Source organism: Sarcophilus harrisii, chromosome 2, assembly GCF_902635505.1.
Source record: "Sarcophilus harrisii chromosome 2, mSarHar1.11, whole genome shotgun sequence".
In the NCBI taxonomy this organism is placed as follows: Eukaryota; Metazoa; Chordata; class Mammalia; order Dasyuromorphia; family Dasyuridae; genus Sarcophilus; species Sarcophilus harrisii.
The window spans coordinates 173,611,379-173,631,695 of record NC_045427.1 but is presented as its reverse complement, the minus strand read 5'-3'; the positions used below and the strand labels follow the sequence as shown (position 1 = coordinate 173,631,695).

The following is a 20,317-nucleotide window of genomic DNA, read 5'->3' as shown; positions in this document are numbered from 1 at the left end:
TGCCTCTTTAATCCCAGGAGCAGAGCTCTATGGTAAAGGGAGCAGGAGGGAAGAGAAGAGGAAACACCAAAAGAAAAGGAAAGTGAATGATCAAGAAATAGCAAAAAACCTTAGTCTTAGAAAGCTACTATAGTTGAAGGAGGGACCCAGAAACTTCAAAACTCCTTGAAGGACAAATTCTCCTTGAATCCTGCCACAATGGGGATCCTGCCCAAGGACAAGCAGCTTCATTCTGTTGTCTGGATGGGGATGGTTGAGTTTGGAGCTGGAGATATCAATCCTGTTGAAATGTAGAAACACCCATTGAATTCTAAGATTTTCTTAATTCCAGCCCAAGCTGAAATCCATCTTGTAGATTAAAAAAAAGCCAACTTGGAACTCCACCCATGAGCCTAGCTCCCATGGAGCAGGCCTAGCTAGTAGCCAAAGTTCCTATTACAAAAGAGTCAATTTTAAACTCATTTCTTTGCACAGGTTTTAACATGCCATGTCATGCCATGCTATGCTATGCCAAGGAAATCTCTGCCTGCTGAAATAATATTCTCTTGCAGTGCTACCTTCTCTTTATCTCCCTCACCTATTTCCCTAACATGACTTTATGCCTCTCAGTCAGAATTTCTCTACTAGAAACTTTATTAGACTGACTTCCCAATGCCAATAATAAACCTCTTTTATCAGTCCAAGTTTTGAGACTTGTAAATTCCTTTACAGAGAATCTCTGTGCCACCAGAAGGGGGTTCACCCAAACTCCTTACTCTTATGCCAAATCCCAAGGGGGTGTAGGGGAGCCTAACCTCTCCAAAACTAATCCTCATCATGGTAACAGGGCAGACAAAAATTCAAACTCAGAAGAGGATAGAATGTCCACAGAAGAAATCTCAAAGAATGAGATAAATTAGTCTGAATCCCAATGACACTTCTTGGAAATTCTCATAAAAAACTTCAAAAGGCAAACTGAGAGGTAGAAGAAAAACTGAGAAATTAAATGAAAGGTATGCATGAGATAATCAACAATTTGGAAAACAAAGGAAAAAATTATCTGAATAAAATAACTTCTTAAACAGTAGAATAAGTCAAATGAAAAAAGTGATACAAAAGATAACTGAAGAAAATCACAAATTAAAAACTAGAACAAGGCAAATGGAAGTTAATCATTTTGTGAGACAGCAGGAATCAGTCAAATAAACTAAAAAGAATGAAAAAAATGGAAGAAAATGTGAAATCCCTCATTGTCAAAACAGCTGACCTGGAAAATAGATTCAGAAGAGACAATTTTTAAAAATTATTTGTCTACCTGAAGGCCATGACCAAAAAAAAAAAAAAAAAAAAGCCTGGATAGCATTGGAGAATAGATCATTAAGGAAAATTGCCCCAATATTCCAAAAATAGAGGGGAACATTCATTGAAAAAATTCATTTGTCACCTCTAGAAAGAGATTCCACAAGGAAAAACCCAAAGAACATTGTTGCAAAACTTTAAAACTATAAGCTCAAGGAAAAAGTAAGCTTCCAGACAAAACAATGCAAATATCAAGAAGTAATAGTTCAGATTACCCAGGATCTGGCAGCTTCTACAATAAAGAATTGTAAGGCCTAAAATATTATATTCCAGAAGGCAAAGAACTTGGGGTCACAATGAAGAATTAAGTACCCAGCAAGCCTCAGTATCATCTTTCAGGGGAGGAAATAGACTTTCATAGAAGTAAGATATTTTCAATCATTTCTTCTGAAAAAAAAAAACAGAACTAAACCAAAGAAAGGTAAATAGGGGGAATATATACATACATACACATACACACACACACACATACACATATATAGGTAAAGATTAAATTATTTATATCTCTAAATGGGAAAACAATAGCTGTAACTCTTGAGAATAGTATCTGTCACTGGGGAAGAGAGAGGGTGACATCATTACATAGACACAGAGTATGGTTGTGAAAGGACTATGATGAAATAACATCAGAGAAAAAGACATTAAGGTTTGTATTAGAAAAAGAAGAAAGGAGAGGTATAATTGGACAATCAGTTCACTAAGAGGTATAAAACATCTATTATAATTGAGGGAAAGAAGGAAGGGAGATGAGTATTGTCTAAAGCTTTATCTCAGTTTTGGCTTTAAGAGGGACTAATTTAATCATACAGTTGCGTATACAACTTTATCTCATCCTATAAAAAAGTAGGAGGAGAAAAAGAAGAGGAAAACATATTGATAGGATAGAAGAGAGGATAGAAATACTAGGGGGAAGGATCGATAGAATATAAGGGAGTTGGAGGATTGGATTATTTAAAAAAAAAATTACTAGGAGAAGGGGAAAGGGTGATAGGCTGAGATAGTGGGTGGAGTGGGTAAAAAGAAAACACCAACAGGAGAAGGGGAAGAGGAGATAGGAGATATAAGGTAGTAGGTGGGGTAGGAGAGCTGGAAAGACAGAATAAAAGTAAATAAAAGGGGAGAAAATAAAAGGAAGGGAAATACAGACCTTGTAATCATAACTAAGAATATGAATGGGATAAACTTTCTCATAAAAATGAAGAGAATAACAGAGTGGATTAAAAAATAAAAACTTCAATATGTGGTTTACAAGAAACACATTTGACATACAGTGACACATAGAGAATAAAGGTAAAAGGATGGAACAGAATTTATTATGTTTCCACTGAAAGAAAAAAAAATCAGGGATAGCAATTCTGATTTCAAATTAAGGAAAAGTAAAAATAGATCTTATTAAAAGAAATAAGTAGGGAAAGTACATCTTGATAAAGTATGTGGCAAATAGTGAAATAATAAGAATACTAAATGTATATGCACTAAGTGGTAGGGTAAGCAAATTCCTAGAGATTTTAAGCCAATTAGAGGAACCATAATTTAAAGCTGGGATTCAGATCATCAAAGCAGTGCACAGATCCAGAGCTCTGTGGGCTCTGCCTGCTGGAGAATCTACTGGCAAGAATCTGCAGCAGTCTTTACTACTCTGTCTTGACTGCAAGCCAGTAGATCAGCAGATAAGGTTTAATTCATTCAAAATAAATACAAAAGGCAACTAATCAAGGGACCTGGGCTCTCATCCAGCACAGGAAATTATTCAACAATGACCCAACACAGCCACTGTAACTTGTAGAGGAAGCTTGGACAATTGCCCCTTTATCCTAAAAGCAGATCAAAACCTTTTTTAAAGAAATGAGCAAAAAAGCAAAAAGAACTCTGACCATAGATAGGTTTTATGAAGAAAGAGAAGATCAGATTTCAAACCCTGAGGAAATTAAAAGCTGATTATCTCCAGATGAACCCCCAAAGGATGATATGAATTGGACTCCATCTCACAAGGTTCTCTTGGAAGAATTTAAAAAGGAGCTTAAAAGAAAGAAGAAAAATGGGGAAAGAATTGCAAAAGGATCTAAAAAAGAAAACAGAAATTATGTGAAGAAAACTTACAAAATATATTTAGTGAAATGAAAAATGGAAAAAAAAGAAAACAACTCTCAAAAAACAGAATTTGTTGAATGGAAAAAAAAATCATAGAACAAAACAACTAATTTAAAAATTCAATTGACCAAATACAAAAACTGCTAAAAAAGGTAACTGAAGAAAATAGTTAACTCAAAATTAGCACTGAACAAATAAAAATGAATGACTCAAAAACAACTGACTTGGAAAATAGATCTAGGAGAGAAAATCTAAGGATTATTGGACTTCCTGAAAACAATGATGATAAAAAGAGCCTAGACATTATATTTCCAGAAATCAAGGAAAATTGCCCTGATTTCCTAGAATCAGAAGGTAAAATACACATTGAAATAATTCACTGATTATCCCTTGAAAGAAACTCCAAAAGGAAAACTCCAAAGAACATCATAGATAAATTTCAGAATTAATATTGCAAGCAGCCAAAATGAAACTATTCAAATACTGAAGAGCCACAATCACAATTATCCAGGATCTGGCAGTTTCCACCTTAAAGGAACAAAGGCCCTGGGATCTGAGATTTTGAAAGACAAAAGAAATTGGATTTCATTCAAGAATCAATTACCCAGCTAAAATGAGCATTATCTTTCAAGGAAGAATATGGACATTCAATGATATAACTGAACTTCATTTATTTCTGATGAAAAGACTAGACCTGAACATAAAAATTGATCTCAAATATAGTAATCAAAAGAAGCATAAAAAGGTAAAAATGAAATAACTTTTAAGAACTATATTTCTATTATGGGTATACATAGAGAGGGCAGGTAAAATTTGATTTTACTTCAGATCCTGAAGCAATAACAATTACATTCAATAAAGGACCACGGGAAAATAGACCAAAAATCAATTGGAAACTAAATCCTAAAGAATAATGGGTAAAACAACAAGTCATAGACGCAATCTATAATTTCTTCCAAGAGAATGACAATAATGAGATAACATATCAAAATTTATGGAATGCAATCAAAGCCATTTTGGGGGGAAATTTTATATCTGTAGATGCTTACTTGCATAAAATAGAGAAAAAGAAGATCAATGAATTGGGCTTGCAACTAAAAAAGGTAGGGAAAAGGATGAATTAAAAAACCCCAATTAAATACCAAATTTAAAAATTTGAAAACAAAAGGGGAGGTTAATAAAATTGAAAACAAGAAAACTATTGAAATTTATAAATAAAACTAAAAGTTAGCTTTATGGAAAAAAATCAACAAAATAAATAACCTTTGGTTAATTTGCTTAGGAAAAGGAAAGAAGAAAATCAAATTATTAGTCCCAAAAATGAAAAGGGAGAGCATTCCACCAAATGAAGAAGGAATTAGAACAAGGATTAAGAGTTATTTTGCCCAAGTACATATCAATAAATCTGATAATCTAAGTGAAATGGAGGAACCCCTACAAAAACATAGATTGCTCAGATTAACAGAAGAGAAAATAATTTATTTAAATAGTTCCATTTTACAAAAAAAAATAGAACAAGTTATTAATCAACTCCATCAGAAAAAATCTCCAGGGCCAGATAGATTTATATGTGAATTCTACAAAGCATTTAAAGAACAATTAATTCCAATATTACACAAATTATTTGAAAAAATAGGGAAAGAATGAGTCCTACCAAATTCCTTTTATGACATAAATATGCAGCTGATACCTAAACTAGGTAGGGTTAAAACAGAGAAAGAAAAGGATAGACCAATTTCCCTAATGAATATTGATGCAAAAATCTTAAATAAAATTTTAGCGAAGAGATTACAGAAAGTCATCCTCAATATATTAAATTATGCCCAAGGGGGATTTATACCAGAAATGCAGGACTGGTCCAACATTTGGAAAACTATTACCATAATTGACTATATCAATAATCAAACTAACAAAAATCATGTCATTATCTCAATAGGTACAGAGAAACCATTTGATTTTTATGCACTAATATATGGTTAATTCCTTTTTTTTTATTTTTGTCTGAGGCAGTGGGCTTTAAGTGACTTGCCCAGGGTTACACAGATAGAAAGTGGTAAGTGGCTGAGGCCAGATTTGAACACAGGTCCTCCTGACTTCAGGGCTGGTGCTCTATCCACTGTGCCACTTAGCTGCATGGATAATTTTTGTGTAGGTTCCATGTACTGCCAAGAAAACAAAAAAACATATGCCTTTCTTTTTCATTCAATTTTCTCTAAAGTAACTTTTCTAAAATTTTATTTACCTTCTTATCTTCTTTCTTGTTTAGTTTGTGGTTCAATTTATCTAGTACTGATAGAGCAAGATTGAGACCCCCCACTAGTATAGTATTGTTATCTATTTCTTCTTGCACCTCTCTTAAATTCTCCTCTAAGAACTTTGGTGCCATACTACTTGGTTTATATATGTTCAGTACGCATATTATTTCATTATTTATAGTACCCTTTCATAAGATGTAGTTTCCTCCTTATTTAATTAGATCTATTGTTTGTTTTTGCTTGATCTGAATTCAGATTGGCTGCTCTTGATTTTAATGTTAGCTGAGGCATACTCTATATTTATCACTCTGCTTAAAATGTGTTTCTTGGAAACAAAATATTATAGGATTCTGGCTTTAAATCCAATCTGCTGTCTACATACATTTTATGGGAGAGTTCATCCTATTCAAATTCACAATTAAACTTGCTAACTCTATAATTCCCACCATGTTATTTTCCCCAAATTATATTTTTCTCATACATTTTCCCCAATCCCTTCTCATCACTGTTTTTCTTTGGACTACCATTTCCCTCTGTCTGTCCTCCACTTTTGTAGCTCTTCTCCCTTTTTTATCCCTTTCCCTTTTTACTTCTGTAGTCCCTTCTATTATCTACTCCTTTTCTTTTAACTTTTTCCTTCTATTTCTCTGTATGATAAGTTCAAATATTAATCTAATTATGCTAATATTCTCTCTTTTAGCCAAATCCAATAAAATTAAGGTTCACACAGTGTTCATTGTATTTCATTTTTTCCCCCAAGTATACTAGGTTTTGCTTTCCTTTCCATTTTCTTCCAGTTTAATCTCTTATTTATTTATTTATTTATTTATTTTAATAGCCTTTTATTTACAGGTTATATGTATGGGTAACTTTACAGCATTAACAATTGCCAAACCTCTTGTTCCAATTTTTCACCTCTTACCCCCCCCACCCTCTCCCCCAGATGGCAGGATGACCAGTAGATGTTAAATATATTAAAATATAAATTAGATACACAATAAGTATACATGACCAAACTGTTATTTTGCTGTACAAAAAGAATCAGACTCTCAAATATTGTACAATTAGCTTGTGAAGGAAATCAAAAATGCAAGTGGGCATAAATATAGGGATTGGGAATTCAATGTAATGGTTTTTAGTCATCTCCCAGAGTTCTTTCACTGGGCGTAGCTGGTTCAGTTCATTACTGCTCCATTGGAAATGATTTGGTTGATCTCATTGCTGAGGATGGGCCAAGTCCATCAGAATTGGTCATCATATAGTATTGTTGTTGAAATATATAATGATCTCTTGGCCCTGCTTGTTTCACTCAGCATCAGTTCATATAAGTCTCTCCAGGCCTTTCTGAAATCATCCTGTTGGTCATTTCTCACAGAACAATAATAATCCATAATATTCACATACCACAATTTATTCAGCCATTCTCCAATTGATGGGCATCCACTCAGTTTCCAGTTTCTGACCACTACAAAGAGGGCTGCCACAAACATTCTTGCACATACAGGTCCATTTCCCTTCTTTAAGATCTCTTTGGGATATAAGCCCAGCAGTAACACTGCTGGTTAATCTCTTTTTTTTACCCAAAGTTTTTTTTTTTCTTTTTAATATCATCATAGTAAAGTCAAAATATACCTATACCCTCTAAGTCTGCCCCTAATAAAGATTTAGTTCTCAAGAGTTAAACAAGTCATCTTCCCATATAGAGATGAAACCATATAGAGAAAGGTATTTTAACCTTTTAAAAAATATACACTTTTCTTTTCTTCCTTTTTTATCTTTTATGCTTCTTTTGAGTTCTATATTTGAAGATCAAATTTTCTTTTTTTTTAAAGATCAAATTTTCTATTTAGGTCTGATTTTTTTCATCAAAAATACATGAAAGCCCCATATTTCATTGAATGTCCATCTTTTCCTCTGAAACATAATGCTTAATTTTGCTAGATAGTTGATTCTTGGTTGCAGTTCAAATTATTTTGCCCTTTAGAATATCATATTCCAAGCCCTGCCATCCTTTAAATTTGAAGCTTCTAAGTTCTGTGTAATTCTGATTATGGCTACTTATTTGAATTGTTTCTTTCTGGATGTTTACAGTATTTTCTCCTTGATCTGATAATTCTGGAAAACTCTCTTGGAGTTTTCATTCAGGGGTCACTTTCAAGAGGTGATTAGTGGATTCGTTCAATGGTAATTTTACCCTCTGGTTCTAGGACAACAGGACATTTTTCCTTGATGATTTCTTGAAAGATGATGTCTAGGCTCTTTTGACCATTGTGTTTTTCAGGTACTTCAAAAATTCTTAGATTGTTTATCATGTATCTATTTTCCACATCAGTTTTTTTCCAACAGGTATTTTACATTTTCTTTGATTTTTTTTTTTGTACTGTTTGATTGATTTTTGTTGTCTCATTGAGTCATTCACTTCCATTAATTCAATTCCAATTGTAGTAAATTATTTTCTTCAATTACCTTTTTTATCTCCTTTTGCATTTGGCCAATTGAACTTTTAAATTAAATGTTTTATTCATTGGACTTTTTTTTCCATTTCAGAAATTCTGTTTTTCAAGGAGTTGCTTTCTTTTTCTATTTTGCCAAATAATATTCTTTAAGGAATGGTTTCTTCATATAATTTCTGTGTTTCCTTTAACAGAGCTCTCATTTCCTTTCCCGCTTTTCTCCTTATTATTTTTTCTAACTCTCTTTTAAGATACTTTTAGAATTCTTTCAAGACAGCTTTGGAGAGTTGGAGACCAACTTATGTCACTCTGCCCCTCCCCATCATAACTATTGATTGCAAAAATTCATCCCAATCTCTGTCTTTTCTTCAGACTATAGTTTCAATGATATTATTTCATAAAACCTTGGGAATTATATAACACATTTATTATGTTTATTGATATGGGATATATTTTAAATTTTGGAAATTATTTTTTAGATATTTTAATGTAAAACTCTCCTTCAGTTTTTCATATAAATAAAACCTGCTCTTCATCAATTATTTTAAACTTATTGTTGTATTCTACTTCATAACATTCATGTCATTTTTTTCTTATTTCCTTTCTTTCTATGCTATTCTGTATTTGTTTCTAGTATTTGCCTTTTAAAGAGAATTTTGCAGAGTGTTCTTTCTGTTTGAAAAATTTAGATGATGATGATAAAGATAATATTAAATTTAATTCATTTGTAAATCCATCTGGATCAAGACTTTTTGCTTTTGGAAGTTTATTCATGATGTATTACATTCATCTTATTGAAATTTGGTGTAGTTTTTCATTTCCTATTTTATTAAAAATAATATTTGTCAAAACAACGTATCAATTTTACTTTTAGTTTTATTTTCATAAATTTAATCCTGTTATTTTAAAATATTTTTCTTTATTTTCTATGTAACTTTTGTGAATTTTCTTCTATAATTTTTAATCTTTGTAACTATCCTTTTTATTAATATGTTAGACAATGTTTACTGATTTCGTGGGTCTTTCTCCTTTTTTATCAGTTGAAAAATATTTCCCCCCCCAACTTTATTATTATTATTATTTTTTACTTTCATGATTAAATTTTATGATATATGTTTTATTATTCAGTGTTCTTTTTTATTTGTCTTCTGAATACATTAATTTTACCTTTCAATAATATCTAATTTTTTTTTCTAAGAATTGACAAATACAATTTTAAAAATGTCCTTTTTGTTCTTTGAAAACTTCATTATTTAATATAACATTTTGGTTTACTTAGGTTTGTACATCTTTTATATTAGTCAACTAACAAATTTTTATTATTTTTGCCTGTCTAATAATTATATTTAATAGTGCCTTCATTGTGAATCTATTTACAATTCCTTTTGTTCCAGCATATGATTAATTCATCTAAAAAGATGGTCAATGCTTAAAATGTATAAAGGTAAGCTCTTAATGTATATTAGATTCCCTCATCAACATTCTAAGTCCATAAATTTTTTATTATTCATTTTGCTATTATATTTTCCATAGAACAAAGTTGAATTTTTGAAATAATTGACAAGCAATTGAAAATCACTTATAATTATTAATAATCTATAAATTATTATCTCTCCCTTTTTGTAACTTTTTTCTTTCCCTATTTAGGAATATATGTCTTTCAGTTCACATTGTGAATAATGATTTTACTTCATTATCTTTAGTTCATTAATTCTTCATATAACTTGTGTGGATATATTTTTAGTATTGCCTTTTCTCAAATAATGATTGTCATCCTTTTGTTTTTATTTTGCTGCATTAGAATAAATTAGAATAAACTTTATTTCTAATTTTTAATTTCATTTAAATGTTCATTTTAAAATCTTTATTTATTTAAATGTTTATTTGAAATTTTATTTCATTTAAATGTTTATAGTGAGTTTATATTTTATATATATTTGTTGCTTATAGCCAATAGCAAAGCTTTTTCTCTCCAATTCATGCTGCCTTACTTTTCCATTTTGTGGCCAGATTTTTCCCATTATAATTAATGTTATGATTTTTAAATGTGGTCAACAAAATTCTATATTAATATTCACTTCTGTTTTTACTTATTAAAAGAAAGAACTTACTAAGAATTTGTTGTTTTTTTGGTGTGTGTGTGTAAATGTTTAACAATACAACCTCACTTTCATTCTTTCCCAGATCCAAATCATTTGGTCATGTTATACCCCTCTTTTGTAGTCAGTCCTACATTGTTATAATTCTTTTGCTTTAGGTGATTCCATTGTCAATCCAACTATTTAAATAAGACACCCTCTTACCTCTTTTTGTCCACTCAATCTCCAATTTAATAGCAAATTCCATAGCCATAACTTTTTAAACTTTCCATTTCTAAGTCCAGATAAAGATAGACTTCATAATATACCTCATCCCCACATTTACTAGAATGATTAATCTAAGGAACCATAATTGAAATAGTGAAATATCTTAAATTTCATATTTTTTTCTCTAGAGGTATTTATTTTTGAAAATTGGAGTAAAAAGTTTATTTACTTTCTTGTTTTTTTCTATCACTTAAAAGACATGGAGACTCTCCTAAAGTAAAGTAGTTTTCTCTCCTTTCTAATCATCACCTAGCACTCCATATCTTAAAGAAAAGGGCTTTTCATTTCAATCTATTGATATTCTTTATTCCTAGTGGTCAGTAAATTATGTATTTTCTCACTTTCTTTTCATTAGCATTTTAGTAAACTATATATCTTCCTTAAAGTCACTGATTAAAAATATTGAAGACAATATGTCTGAGAAAAGAGTCATATCAAGCCATCATCTACCTCACTTTACATTGGCATATTTGGGATGTGTTCAACTAGGTACAAATCCATTTAATTATGCTAACATTTATACCACATTTATTCAATCTGTTTACAAGAGTATTAATGGACTGGAATTCTTCAGGAGGTAATGAAGCTCACTTATAAATTCAGTAAAATGTACTTATACGAGCCTTGTTATTCTTGCCAATTTACTTGGAATCTATCTTATAATTTTATAATAGCAGTTTCTTACATTTTTAAATCTGAAATATCTGCTGCCACAATGCCTCAATAGGTTGTGTTTTTAGCTTACTCCTTTCTCAAGCTTAATCCTTGAAAATCGAAGCTAAGCTAACATGTTTATAAATAAGTTAAATTTAAGAGGAAACATCTGCTCATTACAAAAAGCTTGAGTATAAAATTGTAAAATCTTTATTTTTAAATACCTACAAAAATATCATTCTAAGCATTGAAAATTAATTCCACTGGGACTTGACAAAATTTTACTAAAGAGTCCCTAGTTAAAATGCTAAATCCTTTCCTCCAAGAGAGGTTCCATTTTATATTATTGTAAATTGATATTTTGGGCCTTTAGGTGGTGCAGTGGATAGAGCACCAGCCCTGAGGTCGGGAGGACCTGAGCTCAGATATGGTCTCAGGCACTTAATACTTCCTAGTTTGTAACCCTGGGCAAGTCACTTAACCTCAAATGCCTTAGCAAAAATTAAATAAATAAATGAATAAAAATTAATATAAGGGATTAGCCAATATAATCACACTCACAAGAATGATTGGAGAGAAGATCTGCATTTGAATCCCAACATTTCATTTACTGGTATGATTTATGAAAAGTCATTTAACTTTTAGATCTCAAATTACTTATAATATAAATGTAATTAACTAACTGACCCTGAACATTCTCTCTTCTTCAATTATTATCCTATAATTCTAATGGCAAAAGATAGAATATCTCCCTGGGATAAAGAAGAAAAATGTTGCTGAAAGGGAATATATAAAGGTCTTAAATATTAAATTTCTCCATTTCATAATTTTGCTTTGGACTGGTTTTTAATAAGTATATAATGCTATTTGAAATTTCTATTGTTCAGCTATGTCAAGTTGAAAAAAGAATTAAATTTCAGACATGTGGGTTTATTTTATTCACTCTTTCCATTTTCCCTTTTAACCTCTAAATTCCTTTCTTTTTTTTTTTTTTTTTTTTTTTTGCTTCTCTTTCTGCCATTCTCTCATGTAAAATTTAAAGGGATTTGAAGGAATCAAAATGGCACCATGGAATAAAGGATGTATTTGAAGTAAATGAACTTGGGTGTATTTGATGACCCTAAGCAAGTCATTTTTTTTCCTCAACCACTGTTTCTTTCATTTATAAAATGGGACTGTTGAACTAAGTGAGATCCCATATATATCTAGTAAGTAGATTTAGTAAGTATATGATATATGTTGCTTTAGTTGTTCAACTGGTCTTATTCTTTATAACCCCTATGGAGCTTTTTTTTTTATAGCAAGGGTAATGGAGTGGTTTTCCATTTCACTTTACAAATGAGAAAACTGAGGCAAATAAGGTTAAGTGACTTACCCAGGGTAACAAAACTGATAAGTCTGTGGCCAGATTTCAACTCAAGATGAGTCTTCCTTAATCCAGGTTAGGGATTTTGTCCCTGGTGCCACCTGGCTGTCTTATGTGGAGAGACAAACACATATCCATACTTAAATACACATACAAACGTACATACACATATACACATACACACAAACATATATACATATATATATATATATATATATATACATACACACATTTATATATATATACCTGTGTATACAAACACATATACATTATATATTTATACAAATATATAAATGTGTGGATTGTGTTTGCTTACTATACCTTCACAATATCCCTATGTGATTTTAAAACAATGCTCATGTACACATAAACATATAGGTACAAGCATGTATGTATATATATATATGTATATATGCACTAATATTGTACATAGTGAGTGTATGCATATGCCTGCATACACACGCACACACACACACACACACACACACACACACACACTATGGAGGTGAGGTGGCACAATAGAGAAAGTCTCAGGCCTATAGTCAGAAAAAACTTATTTTCTTAAATTCAAATCTGCCTTCTAGGTTGTGAATCTTTGCCAAGAAAACCCTAAACAGTGCACAAAAAGTTGGCCATGATTGAAATGACATCAGCCACAACAATACCATATGCAATATATAACATAAATATGTGTACATTGTATAGATTTATATCTGTGTGTATATACATATTAAGCCATGAAATATCAACTTATTTTTGAATGAAGAAAGTTGGAAATAGAAGAAAATATACAGAGAAATTAAATAAAGAAGTAACAGTTGGGGAAGGCAGAGAAATAAATTTAAGTAAGTAGCCAAAAAATAAATGAACAGAAAAAAAAATCTTGAAATTAAAAATAAGAATCGATTCTCATTTGATGCTTAAGAAAAAAAGTACTCCATCTTAGAAATCTGACTTAATGGAAAATCTTTGAGTTTTAATCAACTCCAATTTCATTGTATACACAGAATATTTAACTTTATTTTGATAACAATTTACTGAAGTGAATATCCCTTAATTGAACATGTGACTCACAATTTTAGGAGTTAATGTTTGACTTAAAAACTGTCATCAGGAAATAAAGGTAAAATTCAGAATCCATGAAATTTTACTGTGACAGGACAAAACAGCCCCACTGGTTCATTTCACTATGAGAAACAAACTTAAATTATCATTTCAGAATCAGGTGGCCCATGTCTCAAATTTGTCTAGGTATCTTATAGCTGAATGTACCTTCTATTTGAAGACCATCACACCCAAGGAAAGAAAAGTCTTTAAGCTTTAGGTTGCTTACTAGAGGAGCAGTTTTGGTATTTGTGCAGCCCATAAATAAAATTATTATTATCATTATGATTTATAAATGATCCTCTATCTTGTAAAGAGGAAAGTGGCCTATAAACTTTCAAGTTAATGCTGACAGAATGTATGAAAAGAGTTTAGAAGGCAAAAAGATTAAACAATCTTTTTGATCATCTGTACAAACTATTCTGAACATTAACAGTTTAAATGTTGAATCATTTGTTTTCAGTGACCAGTAAGTTGATATCTGGCTACAGAAAGCAAGCTACATCTACATTGACCTGTTTTATTAACTATAAATGAAACAGGAAGACCTAGAAGTTGCACCTGGATAGAAGGATCATTCTCAGCTTTTCCTCAGAGAGGACATAAATGAGTTGCAGAATTTTATTAATTTTGTTCCCAAGGACAACCAGAAATGCCGTTTTATGGAATCTCAACTTGAATTGTAGCCAGTGCTCATGACAACCTTAGTAAAGGGTTGAAAATAATTGTACTTCATGAGTGAATATGTGTATATATATATATATATATATATATATATATATATATAATATGTATGTGTATATAGAGTATGTATGCATATATAGCATGTATATATATGTATATATTTGCGTATGTATACATGGATAGATATGGATATAGATATAGATATAGGAAGTTAGAGCCCTGAACTTGGAATTAGGAGTACCTGAGTTCAGGTTTTGGCTGTGAGACCAGCTCTCTTCAAACCTCAGTTACTTTATTTATAAAATGTAGACAACATACAACTTTATTTACAGAATTTCTGAAATGCAAATGCTCTGTAAACCTTCAAGTGTTATATAAATTTGAACTATTATCATCATTGACTTTAGATAAATTGGTTTAGGTTGCCTTGATTGGGTCTCTTCCTGCAGAGGAAAGAGAAGACATATGAAGACAACAGCAGTTAGAATAGCTGATGAAGCTATATTATAATCTGACAACAAATTAATTGTACCAATCTTTCTGTGTATCCTTCTGTATTCTATTCATGATTGAATTACTGAAAGTGCCTGGGGTCTGCTTAACATCAATTGGTGCATTTTTAAAAGGTCACTTTTGCCTGCCTCAACATTAAATAACATAGTTTCTATAGCCTAGAAGCCATTCTGAATTGGTTTGTGTTTATTAAAAGAACAGATTTTGATATCATAAGTATTTCTGAAAGCTTTATTTTCTAGAACTAGAATAAAACTGACATCAAATGATGCTGACAAGGAAAACACATGTCTTCTTGGATCCTTGTAGGTGAATTCTTTGCCTGTGGTCTCTATACTATTAATAAACCCTATAGTGAGGTTAGAGGAAGATATTTCTGTGTTTCTAATCTCCATAATCTAATCCCCACAGGGCTAACTCCTGAGATTTCAAAGGGCACATTCTGTTACTTCATTTTAAGGGTAGAACTTCTTAAGTTCAATAGCTGTATTGAATTAGTAATATATATCGTAGATTGGAAGAGCCCATCCCATATTTCTTTTTTTTTTCTTTCTTCTTTGTACTTGACCCCTAAAGTTTGATTCAACAAAGAATTCCATTGGCAAAAGGGAAGTAGCAGAGAGAATGCAACTTATTTTTGGAAGGCACAAGGACTAAAAGGCTGTTTGAATAACTGTCAATGATGGTCAACTATGGTGGAATTCAAGCATTTGAGAGTGAATAGAAAAATCCATGAAATGTACTGGATTCTCATCTAAGATTCATGAATGGTATCACAATCAGACTTAAGAAGATACACTTTAGCCAGAGAGAAAGAGTAAATTGAAAAGGATAAGAGTGAAGAAGAGAAGAAGGAAGGAGAGGAGGAGAAAAACATATAAATATATCCACAATTGAAATATGAACAAAAAATTTTTGATTCTAAGAAATAGCACTTAAGCTTGAATTCTGATTATGTCACTTAATAGACTTGGGACACTTTCACTCAGGTATTTGTTTCCTTATTCATAAAATTAAAATAATGTTGTCTCTTATCCAAAGTCCATTATGATACCCCTAGTTATTAATGCTTCTAATGCACTCCTTATCTCCCCAATTTCAACTTGCATTTGTACAAAATTTTAGGTTTACATGTCTCCCCCCAAAATCAACAACAATCAAAAAAAGCAAAAACAAACAAAAATGCATGATACTTGAAATCATATTATGTTTCATTTTTTATTGTTGTTGTTGTTGTTCTTGTATTTAAAGTGCATGGCATATAGTATGTCATAAGAAAATGTTTAATGACTAACTGGTTCACAGTATCTACCACATAGGATTGTGAAGAGAAATAAAATCTTAGATTACTATATGGCTGTTAGCTATTATTAAGGATCTTTTTTTAAAACTTTAAGTCATTTCCCTTCTTTTCTTGGGCAGGCACTCTAGATGGACAATGAGATATACACAGTAAGAAATATAAGAAAGACAGCATGCTTTAATACTTTGGAAAATTGAACAGTAGTTTATATGATTCCAAAAATCCTATTAACACAGTTATCTTTCTCTCCATTTTAAAAATCATTAATATTTTTCATTGATAATATATAGCTGTGATTTGTACAGCACGACAATCACAATATTTAATATATAAAAATGGGGATAACTCACAAAAGCTCTGGAAACTCATATGGTTTTTCTTATCAAGCTACAAAATATTATATGCAATGATTTGAAAATGAGACATATTATTAAAAAAAATCCTAAAAGTCATTTAGGAATAGAGGTAGCCAGATGGCCTATTGGATAGAGTGATAAACCTGCAGTCAAGAACACCTGAGTTCAAATCCAAACACAGATATTAGTTGTGGGACCTTGGGCAAGTCAAGTTATCACTATTAGCCACATTTTCCTTATCTACAAAATGTGGATAACAATAGTACCTATGTCCCAGGATTATTGTGAGGGTAAATAGAAATATTTGTGGAGAGTGATTTATCATGACTCAAATATACTACTAAGTAATGCATTCGTAATAGTGAAGTAATTAAAAATCATTAGAGGAAAGTATTAAGTTTATTGGATAGAGATTTTATGAAGCATTTATGCAAGTATATAAATAGAGATTAAACCAGATTAGAAATTGTGAATGCATTTTAATCTGCATTGAAATGACGAGTATGCATAGTGAACTCATAAATTCATCACCATATCAGAGTAATGTAGCATACCTAATCCCTCATTACTTAAGTTCAGTGAGGATTCTCACATTCATCTATGACTGTCCTATTTATAAAAACCAGGTCTCTAAAGTTTAAATCTCTTTCCCCCTCCAAACAAATCAATGAGCATATAGTTGTAGCTTTGCCATTTATTTCAGTTACTTGTTTTGTAATATAAAATATAAAGTCTCATTGAGTGTATGTTTCACAATTGTGTAAGTGATGTGAGAGTTTCAAGGGTAAATTAAGCCATCTATAACAGGGAAAGAAACAAGTGTGATGTGATATGCCTATTATATGCCAATCCTAAGAATCTCTTCTGACCTCCACAATCTTTCCAAGACTAGTGACAGGAGTTCAAAAATAACATTAGTCAATTCTTTTAGTAACTTAAGATAGACATGACTTTGATAATCATTTTCAACTCTAATTCTATAAATAAATGTTTGATTTAATTTAGGCTTACATTTTCCCTATTCAATATTACTGCAGACTATAATTTTATTAATATCAGATCTACTTAACATTTTTGAAAATTTATCCTATTTCACAAACCATGTTTTGTTGAGAGAAATTTTAAAATATGCATTCTTATGTATTGACTGATTAGCAACACTATATTTTTCCCTTGTAAGTTAGCAGGCATTCTGTACCTCTGCAAAATGGAGCTGGAAAATCCCATAATGCACCATTGCCAGGACTAACTATGCAGGTAAGCATAGCATGACCTTCCAAGACATAACCAGAAAGGCAGCTGTATCGAATTTTATCTCCTATGTTGAATCTGGCTCCATGGAGGACTCCCTTAAGTATTTCCCCAGGATTTCCACATGTATGGCTAGGTAGCACTGTGGGAAGAAAAAAAAAACAATGAAAAATAAGACAAAATAATTATAGACTTTCTCCCTGATATTTAAACTCAACATAATTCTCTCACACAACTGTGAAGAACACAAGATAACTTCTTAACTATGAGGAATTATATAAGGAAAGGTTTTCATGGAAGCCTCTAAAGATTCTTTGACTTTTTATGTTACAAACCTTTTTTGGTATTTTACTTAAAACCTCTGGTTTCCTATATATTATTGGCTGGACACACAATTGAATAAAATGCTATTTTTTTATTTCAGGTTTGTAAAAGTAAAGATGTATTTTTCCTGTTCAAATTCATGAATCTCAAAGTGAGGACTCTTACTCTAAGGTACACAAACTATTGCATTTCTCACTTTTGTTTTCTCTTTCCCATAGTAAATTAAGAAAATGTGACTCAATTTTAAAATCCAGATCACTTCAACATTCTAAAATTACCCTATTGACCACATTGTAATATTATGGTAGAGCTCAGCATTAATCAGGATTTTATTATTTTTTGAGAGTGAGAGTCAATATTCATCTCTTTATAATGCTCCAAAAACATACATACTGTATTTACAACAATGTAATACTCAGAACAACTCAGAAAATTCTAAACTTTATCATGGAGAAGGCGTTTCATTATTACATAGATTTTCAATATAGTTGATACAGTCCTGTATTAATTGAGAGATGTTCAAATATTTTGGCAACCACTATTTCTTTTGGCTCTCCTTTTATGAATTATCATTATAGATAGTTACGGTTTCCAAAGAAATAACTTTCCCAGTGAACATTTTAGGAAGGCATACAAATTTTTATTAATTATATGAGAAAGAAATCATTTTCAATATGCAATTATAAAAATATAATCATTAGTACTGCCCTGTCCCTCCAAAATACCTCAAATGACACTGTAGCAATTTCTGTAGTAATATATCATAATCATAACAAATAAAAGGGCAAATGGCATATCAAAAAAGGGTGAAGATTCAGTATCAATTTTTACTTCTGACACATGATTTAACCTCCTTGTGTCCCAAAAAAGACTCATATATTAAGTCAATATGATGTGCTATTTTTCATTGATGGAGGGGAATATGAAGTCTCATTGAGTGTATGTTTCACAAATTGTGAAAGTGACATGAGAGTGCCAAGGGCAAAGGTAAGCCATGTAGAATAGGGGAAGAAACAAGTGTATGTGATGTGCCTATTATCTGCCAATCCTACTGGTAGTTCATTATATAATTAAAATTATATGCTACAAATAATGAGAGTAATAACTCACACTATTGTAACATTTTAAGCTGTACAAAACCCTTTTCTTATTTAATCTGAGTATCCTTACTTGAAAGGTAAGGGAATCAAGGTTCAGCAAGGGCAGCATGGTACAGTATGCTCAAAAGTCACTAAACTATATTTTTACTTAGACAGTAATAATGCTATTAATAGTATATCTCAAAGATATGAAAGAAAAATAAAGGGAATACAGAGATACAAATACATTTCTAGTAATTCTTTCTGAGTTGGCAAGAACTAGAAACTAAAAGAATGCATTACTTGGGGAATGACTGAATAAATTATGATTTATGGATGTAATGGGATGCTATTATGCTAAAAGAAATGAACAAAGGGAAGGTTTCTGATATTTTGGGGAAGACATATGAACTAAAGCAGAGTGTGAGCAGAGCCAGTTGAATAAAACAATATTGTGAAGAAAAACAATTGAAAGACTTAAGATCTATAAGCAATGAAATGATAGACTATGATTCCACATGACTGAATAATAGATACAATCCCCCTCCTGACAAAGAAAGAGGTGATAGCTCAAAATGTAAAAAACAAACATCCTCCCTTTCTTTGATATGGCAAACAAGGGAACTTGTTTTGAGTATACAAGGACATTGTATTTTTCCCCAGTGAAAGACAGATAAGAGGATGAAAAAACAAATAATTATTAATTGGGGAGGAAAAATAACCCATTCAAAAAGTTAAAAAAAAACCCACAAAGAATTCCAGATGGAAAGTTCAAGGTTCTGGATCTGAATTCTAGATCTAATATATATTACCCTATGAACTTGGGTAATTCATTTATCTTCTCTGGTGTTCTCTTTCTCCATTTACAAACTTATTAGAATGAATTAGATAATTTTATATTCCTTTTCAATTACACATTTATGATCAGAGGAATTTCTCAGGATCACACAGATAGGAAGTAGCAAAAACTGGATTTTAATTTTAGTTTCTTAACTTAATAACCATTTTTTTAAACAAACCAAACAACAGGAACTTGTCTCCCACTTTAGCATCTTATACCTCCAAAGGGGAAATATATATATATATATATACAAAAGATCAAATGATATGGAGAAAGGTCAATATTTTAGAAAATTGATTATAGAAGAAGTTCAAGAAGTTGTATAATATCCAAAGTAAA

At 31.1% G+C, this 20,317-nt stretch overlaps 1 protein-coding gene across 2 annotated transcripts in view; it reads right to left on the bottom strand.

The window, feature by feature from the left end:
• CSMD1 (CUB and Sushi multiple domains 1) overlaps positions 1–20,317 on the bottom strand; it is a 2,563,917-nt gene that overhangs the window by 1,314,439 nt on the left and 1,229,161 nt on the right. For both annotated transcript variants that reach the window (XM_031949178.1, XM_031949179.1), the window contains exon 4: positions 17,682–17,876. In XM_031949178.1, the coding sequence (XP_031805038.1) occupies positions 17,682–17,876 (195 nt within the window). The remainder of the gene's footprint in view (positions 1–17,681; positions 17,877–20,317) is intronic.